Source organism: Corapipo altera, unplaced genomic scaffold, assembly GCF_003945725.1.
Source record: "Corapipo altera isolate COAL_440 unplaced genomic scaffold, ASM394572v1 67, whole genome shotgun sequence".
Taxonomy (NCBI): domain Eukaryota; kingdom Metazoa; phylum Chordata; class Aves; order Passeriformes; family Pipridae; genus Corapipo; species Corapipo altera.
This window is the reverse complement of record NW_020884906.1, coordinates 2,344,114-2,358,938: the sequence shown is the minus strand read 5'-3', so window position 1 is coordinate 2,358,938 and position 14,825 is coordinate 2,344,114. Positions and strand designations below refer to the sequence as shown.

General features: G+C 42.1%; 1 protein-coding gene across 3 annotated transcripts in view; it reads right to left on the bottom strand.

The window, feature by feature from the left end:
* GALNT9 (polypeptide N-acetylgalactosaminyltransferase 9) overlaps window positions 1–14,825 on the bottom strand; it is a 135,738-nt gene that overhangs the window by 99,539 nt on the left and 21,374 nt on the right. For 2 of the 3 annotated variants that reach the window (XM_027652242.1, XM_027652243.1), the window contains exon 2: window positions 12,347–12,527. In XM_027652242.1, the coding sequence (XP_027508043.1) occupies window positions 12,347–12,527 (181 nt within the window). Of the gene's footprint in view, window positions 1–12,342; window positions 12,528–14,825 lie in introns of those variants that run through there. The other variant, XM_027652244.1, reaches the window with a different exon arrangement.

Here is a 14,825-nt window from a genome sequence, read left to right as displayed (position 1 = left end):
TCAGCTAACAATGTTTTTTATGGTCTTGGGAGGATATACAACAATGTTTGGCAAACAGTCCCTCCTTTAATGGGCTCCAGTGTATTTCACAGGAGACCAGCTTTAATCTTTGGTCAAATTCTGTTATGCAGCAGAATGTTTCTCTCTACCTATGTACAAACACAGGATGACTGGAGGAGTAAACCACCAAATGGGAGGTCAGCCATAAACTGGGTTTCACTGCCTGCCAAAACTGCAGTGAGAAGCTCTTACTCTTGCCTGGTCCCAGCAGCTGCAAGTGTGGTTGTAGCCCAGAAAGGTAATACCTCCCTGGTAATCCCAGCACCTGGCTGAGGTGTGCACAAGCTGATTTCACCAACCAGCAATGGCATTGAAATGTTTGAACAGCGGTCACAGGCTTCCTCCTCCTTCTTTAAATGATCCATTTCTATCAGAGTGAAAACAGACCAACTTTATGGCATGTGGGAAGAATTATGGTTCAAACAGAGCAGTGTTCCAAGAACAAAGGCATAAAGAACATTGATTTAGCACTGAAAATGGGAGTGTTAAATCCATGATGTTTAGATGCTTTATATGGGATTGAGCTGAGCCTGGTGGTAACAGCAGCATGTTTAGAAAAGGCCTGAGTCAGGCAGGGAGGACAAATGAAGGTGCATGTGCTCTGTGTGTTCCCTCTAGACAGGGGTAGGAAACTACCTGACAACCAGATGATGGAGCACATCCCAAGCTCTCAATGAACTCTGGATCAGGATCCCATAGGATAAATCATTAGGCAAGAGCAGTCAGACCCTGAAGTGCAGATGGGACTTTACTCCCCTCTACATCTCTCCCAGTGATACTTTCAGGATTGTTCTTTATATATTATAACTACTTCAAGAAATGTCCTCTTCAAGTAAAGCAGTTAAGCATGTCTTAACTTCACTAGGGTTATTCATATACTTAAAACTAGGAACATATTTAAGTGCTTCACTGGACTGGAGCCTAATTGTACTTTTATAGCTTTTGTTTAAATTAAAGGCTAGTTAGAGGTGAACAGCACAGTATTCAACAATTTCACGCACTCAGAAGTTAAATGTTAATAACAGTTTCCTACCTTCTAAGTATTTCTATAACTTTAGTTCATATAACTTTAGAAAACACTGGCATTTTGACTTAGTTTTGGTTACATTTAGAAATGAAAACATTTTTTAAAAATCCAGCCACATTTACTGTCTAGCACACAGCTAACACCTAGAACACACACTTCACAGCAGGAAAACAGTGCAATGTTTTTATATTTATGAGCTCTTATCCTAATTAAAAAAAAGAAAACAAACCAAAAACAAACAGGTCAACATATGCTTACTTTTCACTCAGGCTGACAGAAATCAGGCACAGATCCTGGAACAGGTAACATGCAGAAGTATGACTGTGAATTTGAGCAGCCAAGGACACGTGTAAGTCTTTTCCTGACTCTGAGAAGATCTGGCCATTGTAGCACTTCAACTTTCATGCACTGCTCCTACCCACACTGGTGTGCTGAGAAACAACTGCCTTTTCCACTCTCTGTTGTCTGGCATCTTTTCCTATTTGCCCCCAGAAGTGATGACCCTGCACCCAGAGCATTCCCATTAACTGTGTGCCCAGCAGGCTGAGCCTCTGTGCACAGCCCTGCCCTTCCTCATCCCTCATCTGCAGACACACACATTCACCCTGTTCCATCCAGAATATTTGTTCAAACCTCTACTTAGAAAAAGTTTCCCCCCACTGCTTCCACAGATTCCCAGATCTGTCAGGCAGAGGAGCTAAATGCTCCTCTCTGAGCAAACACAACACAAAGTCCCTGTCTCTTGGTACATGTGGGTTAATAACACCAAGGCAATGAGCCAGTGGACTAGCCAGAGGTCAAGCATTTGTTTTCAGGCAACGTAGAAAACACAGGAGCAAAGCTTCAATGTCATTTTTATCTTGAGTTTAATGTAAACTGCACCATGACCCTCTGGGAGAACTGTGTCCTAATGAAACATCCACAGCGGGGATGAAAGCTCACTCCAGTTGCTGAATGAGACAACTGTTCACTTCGTGGATGGAAATAACCAGAATTTATGCCTTTACTCTGAAATTTTAGGGGTACAGATGAACTTAGCAACAACACCCACGGGTATTTTAGTGCACTGCTTTAATTATTATTGCTGCTATTAATATTCTCCCATTAGTCAAGTCTGAACTACCGTGTCTGCCAGAGGTGTGTTTCATGCCACCCCAGAGGGCAGCCCTCTGAGAGGGCATTTGCAAGACAAAATACATAAATTAAGACTAGCAAAAGTCTGGGAGTGTGGCATAAATAATATACTCATCCCTTGGAGCACAGAAGAAAATAAACTACTTAAAGAACTATTTGACAACCTGAAGGCATCTCACACAGGTAAAATGTAATGCCAGGGGTTTTTGTTTCTGGAAGCTGAGGAACAGGGAGCTTTGTGCAGAAGTAACACACAGAGATGACATGTCCAGTAATTTAAAGCTGCCTAATGCCTCACTGATTAATCCTGACCACCACCAGAAATTGTGGGTGCACTTCTTAGGCCAAGGGAACAGGAATTTTGCCTGATGCTTGCATGGCAGTTGTCCTCATGTTCTCTGTTTAGTTCAGACACAGAAGGAGAGAGATGTATTTGTGCTGGGTATCCAGCTCTGCTGTTGTCCTCCACTGAAGGGCTTCCTGTCGCTGCATAAGTGATCCCTACAAAATGTATCACCTATAAGTGAATTCTCTGCAGGAAACAGAGGGGTTTTCGCCAGCTTGAAGTTCTGAGACTTAGTAACACACATGGCAAGATGCCTCCTTCACAAGGGCTATTTAAACACCCTGCACAGCCAAGGAACAGACAACAGAGATCAGCCTGGTGCTGGCTTTACAAAGAAGGTAACGAGGCACAGGTTCCTACTCCTCAAGGCTTGTCCCACATTTCAAAGGAAGTCTCCAGGTGGGAACATGCAGCTGCTGCAGGATTTCTTGTGGCCCAAGGGATGTAGGCCAAAACTGCATAATGAGTTCTTATTAAGACAGCCAGTTGGTTTGGCAGAAATAGAGAAAAGAGTGCACAGACTGCATGGGAAGCAACTGTCCCTGGACCTCCTTTTGGAGCTGCATCCAGCAAGGTGACCTGGTTGGACGATGGTTTGTTTTTGAGACCACAGCAGAAGGTCTAGAAGCAATATAACAGAAGCCAAGAACGTTTCAGAAAGCTGGAGGAACAGGAAATAGAGGCCCCATACTTCAATATCATAAAACTTTCAAACAACTTAACTGGCAGGTGCTGTTTCAGAGAAACAAAACCTTGGAAAGCATCTAGATCAAGCTAATCAAGACGGGGAGCTTACGTTTGCTGCCCTGTAACTGTCAGGTCCTTCTGGCTCTGGCTACTTTTAAGAGTCTCTCACTTTTATTAGCACTAAATTCACTCAAAATAGGAGACACAGGCAAAACAAGCAAGAACTGACACTATTAAAATGAAACACTGCATCAACTTGGGAGTTCACAATTCAGTTTTATTTCAGACAGAAGAGTAAATTGTCTGACATTTTGGCCTGTTCACGTTTTTATCACAAAGACACAAACAACAACAACTAAAATACCTTGAGGTTATGTGACCTGAAACCTTGACTTTCCTATACTATGAAACTTATCCAAATAAAATAGGAATCAGAACTTGCTAATCTTTAAAGTTACACAAGGAAGACATTTGGAGATAATACATATCTTACACTGTCAGCAGAACTAAATTTGCATACATATTTTAAGAAAGAAAAGGGGAACCTTATTTCAAACCATTAGAACTCCTTCAAAGCCCTAAAAAGAATCTCAGGTGTAGTGTAACAGAGATAACACGCAAGGAAACATAAAAGGAAAAGAAATACCACGCTGAATTCATTGCCTGTCTTGTTCTGTTACTTCTTTTTATCCTGTAATGTGACACCATGGAGTGTAACATAACATGACAGCTCAGAAATGTACAGGAATACCCTTTTCTCCCTGGAAGTGATAGCGGGCATCAACCATCCGTGGGCCCAGGGGAGGGAAACGAAAGAACCTGAAATGCCACACACGGCTGGAAGCCCCTGGCTGGATCTCAGCAGTGCTTCTGCACTACAGATATGTATTTACCTGTCAAGGAACAGCTTACACAGTTTGAAGACTGCTCTTCTAGAAGAGGAAATACTCCTCCTTCTATGGAAATACTGTGGTTTCTAAGTTCAAATAATTACCCCAAGCAGTTGTGCTTAAGGTCACACAGGACACGTTTAGTTATGATAGGTAAGAAGAACTGAGGCATGCAAAACAGCTTTCTGATCACCTTTTCTTTTCCTCCCAGATGAAAACTGGGCTGCAGCCACAGCTTTGCCTCTGCAGCTGCTGGCTGGGGGGGACCTTACCCAGGCTGCCCATGGTGGCAGGTTGTTCTTCCATGTGTGTTGCTAACACAGAGATTCCCTCTCATTTCTGCATGCCTTGGAGCATTCAGCATTTGGGATTCACCTGAAATGCTATTTAAGCTGGTTGTCCTAGGTTCCTGGGAGAGAGACCTGCAGAGGACATGACACATTGTACATGATTTTCTCCACTGACCATAAAGGCAGCCAAGTCGATTGCCTTAAATTAGATGTCTAATTTTTAGTCAGTGTTATGCAATCCAGCTCAGGTAAACTATTCATGTATTCGAGAGTACGTTCTGGTGCAGACAAATTGCAGGGAATGGCTTCCAGTCTCACTGCATTTAAACACAACACTGCAATCAGTTACTTTTCATGCTCCCCAGTTAATCAAATTCAGCCTTCACTAAATCTACATTTATTAGTGCTGACAGTCATGCAGAACTTGTCTTCAACAATTAATATACACAAAGGCACTGCAAAAATGTAAAAGAGGAAAATTACTGCATTTGAACAGAAGGTGGCTTCTTGGAAAAGGTTGTTAATTTTTGTGATTCTTTTTAATTTAGCCTTTCTGGTGCTCCTTTCATTATCCCACGGGTCAGTGTTAATAATCAAGACCAATGTTATACACTTTGCAGTATAATTAAAGTCACTACTTAATTGGAAAGCCCAGCACTAAACAAAAGGGAATCAATAATGAATCTAATGGGAAAAGCCAGAGAAAACTTCTATCAGATATCAGAAATAGCTGTGAGATATTGCCACATGTACAGCACTGCTACTACAGAGACAGCATCAAGTCTGGCTGCTGGGGAGCCTCTGCTTATGAGTTATGTCCTGCATAAAACCTGGGCACTGTCTGCCCAAAGCCTTGGGGGTCACCAACCCCTCAGCACAACCAAGCAGAAGGCAGAGGATTAGTGTAGTGCAATCTGGGCAGTCTCGTGGTCCTACCTCAGGGTCATGCCCTACTGCTTGTCAAACCAAATCAGCCTGAGAACCTTCCTGGTAACGACCTCAAAAAGAGGTTGGAAGGTTTCACAATATTTCTGATTATTATTATTATTGGGAAACACGGTCAATGTGTCAACCTGTTCATCAGTCTTTTCACTGGAGCAATTTAACATTGTACAACTAATTAAATATACAAAAGACCTAACAGTGAGCTGGGATCTGGGGGACAAAGGTTTGATCCCACATTCCAGTCAATATATCATTGTTTATGCAAAGGGAGCAGAGCTCCAGCAGAGGTTGGGAGAAGACCTACAGTACCTTCATAAACAGGGTCAGGTCTCAATGACAGCTACAGAGGGACTGTACAAATACAGAGCACTGGGGTGGAGGTGCTGGCAGTACCTGTGACCCACACAGAGTTTTCTTTCCCAGCCAAAGATTTTTTCCTCTCCTTCGAGGGGGACAGACAGTCCTCCTCAGACAGCTGCAGTCTGAGCCCTTTACAGCCAGATAAGAAACACTTCCCAAAATGGAGTGATAAGCCTTTGGCATACACAGGGATACACAAATAAGCACAACTGGCCCAGAGGCAGCAGCATGAGTGAATTTGGGTTGTCAGCTGATATCCCAAATGAACTGAGTCAGAACTACACCACTGAACACAGAGGAGTAGCTGCTCAGAGCCCAGTTCACTGCAGAGAAAGCAGCACAGGAATTTTCTCACTCCACACCAGTTCCTTCTGCTCTCGGGCAAGACAGAAGTCGGCTCACACTCGGGTCTCTCTCTCTGGAACTGTATCACCAGCTGTGCACACAGATGATGTGTGTGCAAAGGCCTGTGCTGTTCCCCACAGCCCGAGGGAAATGTCCAGCTTGTGTAACTCAGCAAAGCTGGGAGAGATCCACACCAAGTCCCAGAGCACGTGTACACACACGCCCCTCTGCACTGTTCAAAATCCACATCTGGACATTGATTTGGGATCTAATTAAAACACTTCACTTAGTTTCATGTCTTACTGAATTTCCCTCCCATAAACAATCCTAATCTGTTGCCCAGAGGTAATTCTGTCTGCTCCATTTTCTGCCTCTGTTTTTCCTTCTCTCTGCTTCAATTTATGTCATATGCTCAGAGTGGCCAAACGGGGTTTTCAGAATTTTAGCATGATTTTTCAGATTCACTGAGAGCGGGTGCAAAAGAAAAAAAAAGTCAAATGTCTTCCTACTAAAAATAAGCCTAATTGAAATCCAAATATCGTGCCTATAATGTGATTGTGAAACACTGTCAGCTGAAAAAAACCAAAACGTTTAATTTTAACTAATGTTTCTCTTTACCATGACCTGGTATTTAATCCGAAAGTATTGGTAGAAGCTAGAGCTAGAAAATTCATCACTTTAAGACTAATGTTTTTTAAATGGGAAACTATATGTTTCATTGGTCTAAATATTTTCTTTTAATAAAACATTTCACAGAAGATGTTCAGCCTGACAAAATATTTTTAGGCTTTTTTTTTTTTTTCCTAGTTGTCATTTTCCACTAATCAGAAATTCTGATTCCTGGAAAGCTCTGATCTGTTCCACTTCAAATATTCCTTGCAAAGAGGCCCGTTCCATCGCCCTCTGGTTAACCTGGAAAGAATCCTAAGGGTCTGCTTTAATTTGGAGTTTCTCGTGTCATTTTTCTAAGTGGCCCAAAGAACACCCAGCGTCCCCAGAGGGTCTGAGAAATGGGTCACGAGGCAGAACAAGCAGCAGAGGTGGAGAAAAATCAAATCATAGCAAACCTGGCCTTCCCCAATGCACTGATCCAAAAGCTGATGCTCTTTGAGAGCCATCTGCCTTCGTGCCCTGCTCCTGCAGCGACAGCCAATGCAGCTGGGCAGAGGAGCTGCAGGGGCTACACTGATCCTACCACACCACTGACCCTCCTCCCACGACAGAAACCACAAACACACACGTGCTGTGGCTCCAGAGAGCTGCTGGCTGCTGGCTCACACACCACAGAGAGTCCTCAGAGCTCTGCAGCCAAAAGGAAGGGTCAAAATTAAAGGTGATGGTGTTGCCTTCTCCAGTGGCTGGAGCTCACAGGACCATCTCTGACAGAAGGGCTGTCTGCTCACTCCTGGCCTCACACCAGTTATTAAACCCTTGAATGAACAAATCAGAGGCCTATTTACCAAGCCTGCCCCCTTGATAGCACTATTTGATCAACTGCAGAATTCTTTTTGATAGGTAATTAAAAAGGCTTTTCCTTAGGTATAGGGTGGATTGAACCATTAATTACACTTCAAGGCCCAAGAGATGCAATTCCTTTGCTATTGTGAACTGTCTATAGCAAGCCACGAAAACGCTCTCCTCTGTGAAAGAACGGAATAAATGAAAGCAATTTCCTCGAGACCCGGATTTCTCTGTGCTTTATGGCTAAAGACTCGGGTTGCCACGGCATTAATAAGTTTGTTCTTTGGGGCTGAATTTTCTCAATACAAACATCCATGACCGTAACACAAAGAAATATCTTCTGATAGAGCCAGCAGACTGAATCCATATATTAGTATTATTGTTATCACCGAACTGCCACAATGCACTCGGCATCGAGTTGCACAAAAAAAGATCAGTTAAATTAAAGTTCCTCACCAAGCAGCGACAATTTTGTGTAAAAGCCAATTTAGCCATTATGGAAGCTCTGGGATCATATTAACTTTTCTCAAAAGTATGCATAATGCATCACAGCAAGGGACTTTGACAAGTGTGTGTGCGTATGTGTGTCTCGGTGTGTGGACGTGTCCTGCATGTAAAGAAACCCCAGAAGTTATTGAAGTTGCAAAGTCAAGTGGTAGAAAGTCAGAAAATGCCAAATTTACAGGTGCAGCACCTGTTCAATCCAACCCCTTGCTATCCAGCCTGTGCACCAGAAAGAACAGGGGAATTGATGTTATCCTGAGAGACGATGCTTCTTTTTGAAAGCATCTGGTTAGGTGACACTTCCCACTTTTCCAGGATGCTGCACTGTCAAACAAACAGCTTTTGTAAGTTTGGGGGCCTTTCCCCCTAACTTTGAATGACATTCCCTAAGGTTTTGATTTTTTCTTTTTTATCTTTGATAAAGTCAAAATGTACTGTCACATGGGGCTGCAGCCCCTCTGCCTTCATGCATGACTGGGAAGGATTGAGTCTGATCCTTTGTTACTGGAGCAGAGGCTTCGATTTTGTGCTACAGCTGGCAGCAGTGGAGGCTGTTATTCCCCCAGAAGGGCAGAGGGGTGGCTGCTGCCAGCCTGTTGTAGCACCACATGTCCCAGGCAAAGCTGTTCTCTTCCTCTGCTCTCAGTACCCACGGGGGTTTGGGTGGCTGACTCTGGGTTCTTCTGCTGGGAAGTGCAGAATCTCCACCAAAGTCTCAGCTCTGTTGCTCCAGATCTGCTTTGGACTATTCAGTGAGACACTGTCTCCTTTGACATTCTGGTAAGAAAGGCTCTGGAAAGAGCCCAGCAGATTCCACAGCATTCCCATGGGCAGGATTCAGGACTATTCTACATCTACATGTATTGGGAGAGATAATTGATGTAAATACACGTTCATTTTGAATATGGAAGAACACATATGGAAACTAATCCAGTAGTACTTTAACATTAAATAACACTTCTCCCACAGCACCACAGAGCAAGCTCTAGCTTAGCCATGTGCTTCCAAGGAAAAAATAACCTGTTCCTTACAAGAGAAGCTTCTCTTTCTTCCACTGCACAGAGGAAACGGGGTATGTTAGTGAGGGCTAGAAAGTCCTGCTAATATTTTACTGTTGGGAAGAGAGATCAGGACATTGAACATCCTGAGCTCTCTGCAACATACCTTCTACAGTGGTATAGCCCTTGAAAAAGTTCAGATACTGGTATTATTTATACATATCTGATAGATACTTAAAAATCTCTGATATTGAGGAGAAGAGGCTGAGACATTTATTACACCACGCCAGGATCAAACAATGATTTTGTAATTATTGTGTGATTTGTAATCACAACTGAGCTATTTACTGCATTGCTTCTATTTGGCACACAAACACAACATGCACAAAATCCTCTTGTCTCCCGTACTTCCAGCAATTCCTATCCTAAGGAAAAGGCTCCTGAGCTAAAAGGAGTATCTGCACTGGCAGCAGCAGGTAGGAAAGCAGAACATGATGTGAGAAAAGCATCCTGAGAGCAGAGCTGCCCACCCAGGCCTGAGACTTTGCTGCAGTGGAAGGACATGGAGGTGACTCCAATTTCAGAGCCTTCATGGTCACACTGGCTGGCTGAACACCTCTGCAGTGTAACATAGTTCTTTAATTTGCTGTGTGGGGATGAAAATATCTCCTGAAAAGCAATTAAACTGCTGAATGTTTATGAGCCTATGCAAGGAGATGGAACAGAAGGTTTATCCTATCAGAATAAGGTAGTGGACAACAATAAGGGGGAGATCAAATATAAAATGAATTAAAAGATAATATTTGTGATCAAGCCTGGAATATTGCAAGTCCCACATTTTCATAGTGAAATCATGTTTACTTTAATAAATTATGCCTATGCAATGCAGACTTGAGCATACATTCTTCCAGTTCATATCTTTTATACCTACTTTTGTGTGCAAATATGGAGATCTGACGATTTCAAATGGAAACCAGAATGGAGAGAAAGGACGGTTTAGTATTTTGGGAATACAAATCCAGGTAAGTGTTTTTATTCATAGACTGGCCACAGACTTTGTATGTGGCCTTGGACATTAATTCTAACTTGCTTCCCAATTTAAAAATGAAAAGTTCTGGGAATGACACGAATATAAATCACAAGCAAACTGAGAAAGGCTCAGTGATGCAGAGATGAGACCATTGGGCAATTCAGCATCTGGAGGTTTAGTTCTCTCCAATACACAATTAAGGCAGAGTGCCTGAACCAAACAGTCAATCTCAGCTTTGGTACATGTGCTTCTTATGCTGGGGGCCCCAGAGCTGGATCCAACACTGCAGGTGGAGTCTCATGAGAATGGAGCAGAGGGGCAGAATCCCTCCCTCATCTGCTGCCCACAACGCTGGGGATGAGCCCAGGACACATTTGGCTTTCTGAACTGTGAGTGCACATTATTGGGTCACTTTGAGCTTCCTGTCAACCAGCACCCCCAAGTCCTTCTCTTCAAGGCTGCTCTCAATCCATGTAAGTGGACAAAACTCTTCATATAACAAGAGCTTCTACCTTCTCCAAACTTTCACTCATATTTCACAGCAAGTTCAATCTGAAGGGCTTTCCTGACCCGTAAGCATCCAGAGACAAGTGCATCAATTCCAGCATCCAGGTCTGACTAGAACCACCTCAAAAGTGTCAAAACATGACAAGGAAGGCAGTTCTCCCAGTAGCTCAGACAGTTTATCATGTAGCATGGCCTTATGAGATACCCAAAAGGAGCATGTCAAAAAGCTTATCTGAGCGACTCATCAAAGCTCCCAAGTAAATCGGTGGAAGAGTCTAATCTGAAGTGAAACATCACTGCATTGTAAATGCTCTCATGCCTCTGACAGCTGCTGAGCTAGATTTAAGCTCTGCAGCCTTTGCTTTTGTGTTTCCTAGCAGAACACATCTCATTTATCCTCATCCACCTGACCGCAGCAGCTGATAACAGCCCAGGTCAAACCTCACTGCCTTTCATTTGAGGAACTTCAGATTGATTTCAAGGGTCTCTGGACCAGATCTGAGGCACAACTCCAATATCTGCATAACTACGGACTACTTTTTCCCCAGCATAATTCCATGATGGATTGTTGTGGTACATCAAGAGAGAAGGAGAGGTGAGACCACTGAATAAGTTGGTGGACTTGCATCAAAAATGCAAGTCAGTAGGTTGGTTTCTCTTTGCCACTTCTGTTAGCTAGGTTTTCTTTTCTACAGCAAGTGTTTGAGAAAACAAACGCTGAGTCAATACTTCTGAGATCAGATTAATATGCAGCACAGCTAATGAAATTTGTAGTTAAGCTGAAGTTTTGTCTTTGGCAGCTTGAACTGCCTAAAATCCTAATTCAATTGCAATCTACTCACAGAGCACAGCTGTTTTGCTTGGCTAAACTTTTCTCACCAGTTAATAAGATATTTTTTTATTTAACTTTCAGTTCTGCCTAGGAGCCCCAGTGGGTCTTTTAAAACAGAAGATTATTATTAGAAATTAATTAAGTATTCTTTTCAATTCTGTCTCCTGAGAGCAACTAGGCATTGTTGCTGATCTCCTCTGCATTAAGACATTACTGATTGTCATTCATGGGATGACAGTGTGGATGTCTCATCTGGAAGATACATAACTCCATAAATATGAAAGATTTGAAAGATATTTAATACAAAATATAATAAATCAGCACAAATAATAAACATGTAATTGCAATGTCAAGCACAGCACAGGCGTGTGAAGACTATAAACTGCAGAATAAAAATAGACACACATTCCAAAGACAAAAAAAAAAATCTTACTGCAATTACAGGACCCCAATGGATTACACTTAGTCTGTGTTTCAGCACATTGCAAACCCCGGCTGAACAATTCTAAGAACATCAAATGTAATTAAAGACAGTTGATTAGATGTGTTGTGGTTTTTTTAAGGAACCAATGACTATAATGCGTTTGTTGCACTTCCCCCTCCCACTGCACAAGAAGGACAGACTAAGGCTGCCACCTCTGAAGGCTTTTTCTAAGGGAACCAAACCCAATAAGCACCAATAACCTCATGTGGTATTTGATCTGAGGCCTTGAATGTGCTTTATAATGCATTACTGACAGAATTAGCTATGCATTTAACATGGCCCTTCATGCCTGAGATGGCTGTTGGTCTGTTTGATTTTCACTAAACTCAGGGGTATCTGTATGACTAACTGGTGTCATACTCTGACCAGGAAGGGATGTGAAGAGAAAAAAGCCATCACAACAATCAACCTCTTAAGTCTCAAAAATAATGTGGAATTCAACTTACTTTTTTGGTCTGTAGTCAGGGATGGACCTGTCCAGTGATATCCTGTCACTGAGCTGGGCATTGTAACCATATTCTTCATACTTGGTCTCTGATTCGTGGCTATCATCTCTGAGGGTAGCAGCCATTCCCCCCTGGCCCAGGCCTCCTGGACCTTCAACTAATCCCATGGGCTTTGCCAGACCTAAATGAAATAGATTAAAAAAAAAAATCAAATTATTCATAAAAAGGAAATGGATAGAAACTCTTCTGTGACCACAAAATGTTTTCAGATAAATGAGATCTGAACTCCCACGAAGCTCAGCTCTGAAACCCTCACGGCTCTGTGGAAATTATCCTCAGCTTTTCAAACCAGAGTCCAAATCAACACATCTTGTAGAATCAGCGCATAATGAGCAAACTATAAAGAATTAATTAGCAGCTTTCACGATTTCTTCTTTTTCCAAAATGCCTAATTATTGTTAAGATAATTAAGAAAAAATTTTCCCGTAAGAACTGGAGGATTTCCCAGTATAGCCCATTATAGCTCCACTCATTTTAAGGGAGATACGTTGATTTTCACCACATGTAGATGTGTCATTAACTCCACATTAATGCCAGTTCTGGAACACATGTTGGACCTGAGGCATCTGCTCTGGGACTCTAAGCCCACTGCAGCTCCTGAAGGGTCCAGGTTTGGTTCCCATTTTGGGCACACAGCTATGGGCTGGTGACCAGCTTCTGCTGAGCAGGAAACACAGAGTAAATCTGATTTCCACTGCACGAGTCAACAGACTGACCAAGAAGACAAGTAGGAAAGTGTTCATGTCCTGCCTCAAACTGTGCAAGGAGAGTTAAAGGAAACAGTCCTGGTGGGCTGAGCTGACCCCCAGCAGGAAGGCAGAGCACCTATTCCTGCTTATCAACTTTCTGCTATTAAAAAACCAAATAATGAATAATTCACGAGTTACCAGCACAAGACACTAAATCCTGGAGAATTTGGACCCAATGCAATAACTGGAGACAAGTCCAAAACACTGCACTGTGTTGAGCTGTTCCTTACTAAGACACCACTGAGTGTGTTGGGTGTGAATAGGACTCATGACACTGGTTGTCATTCTCTAGTGCAGTCCTGACAAGTTCCATCTTCATTATTACAAGCATTGTGATGCCTAATATTATGATACTTGGGGTATTTAAGAAGGACTGTTTGAATTTTCTGTAAGAAAAGTGGAGAACAAGACAAATCGTAGTTTCTCTTGAAACATGACTAAAATTCAAGAGTTGTCTTTATTTCAAACCACAGAAATTCTTCTACCTTACTAAGTAAAGCACTTCAATCCACATTCTGGAAATATTTTAAGGAGCTTCATTTTGAAGAAAATTGTAACATTTGTCCTTTTTGTTCTCATTTAGGATGAGAGGCTACTTGGCACTTTGACCAGCTTCAGTATTTAACATTACTTCCTTTGGAAAAATTAGAACAGAAGGAACTGATGTTGCCATCCCTGGCCTGACAATTATTCCTTGCTCGAGTAATTACAGAAATTACATGTCTGAGACTCTAAATCTCTCCCCACCCTAAAGGAAAAGCACAGCAACCTAATCTTCCTGCACGATGCAGTCTCAGACTGAACAGACACTAACAGCAAGCAGTGATGCTGCAAGCCTCTGCTTTACATGCCCAACATATGGAATCTTAAAAGGGGCTTGGTTTAGGAGGAAAGTCAGCAGTTCCCTCCAAAAAAAAAAATCTCAATTTAGGCACTTCTAAAAAATAAATAAATAAACCCCCCCAGAAAACTAGATACTTCACAAAGCCTATGTCCTTGAAAGACCTCAATGTGGAAATTCATTTGCTGATCATTTGGAATCATCTAGGCTGGGTTCTGATGTTACATCAAAGCAAATTGAAGATGACTTCATTAAAGTTAACTGACCTGCTTTGATGAAAGGGTCTCCAAGATGTGGCATGCTCATTTGACTTTAAACAACTATTTAATTCCAGTAGTTGAAAACTTTTTTCTTTATACTCCATGCTCTTGCAGTTTATGGAACAAAACACTTGCATCTTTATGGCACAAGTAATGAGAGAATGAACTTCCAACCCACAGGAAGCATCAGGCACTTTGCTACTTTTCTTATGAGAGAATCAGTTAGACAGTCTGCCAAACCATTCATAATGACTATTATTTCATCTACCTTTTTCCTGATATTCTAGCTCTTCATGCTGCTAATCTTATCTTGTTCTGGGAAGGAGTCATGTCATGTCTCCCTTACTCTCAGAGCATATTTCTGTGAGGTTTTTTCTGCTTCTGTTACCCAAATTGTAGCTTACTCTGACTGACAGCTATTCAAGCAATGCAGTAATATTGACCAGTACACAGCAGCAATTAATGATACCACATTGCTTCATTCTTCAAGAAGAGCACTGAAGTGCCTCTAGAAATTTTTGGGAACAATGAATACAGTATATATTACATATACATTGGTGTGTTAGATG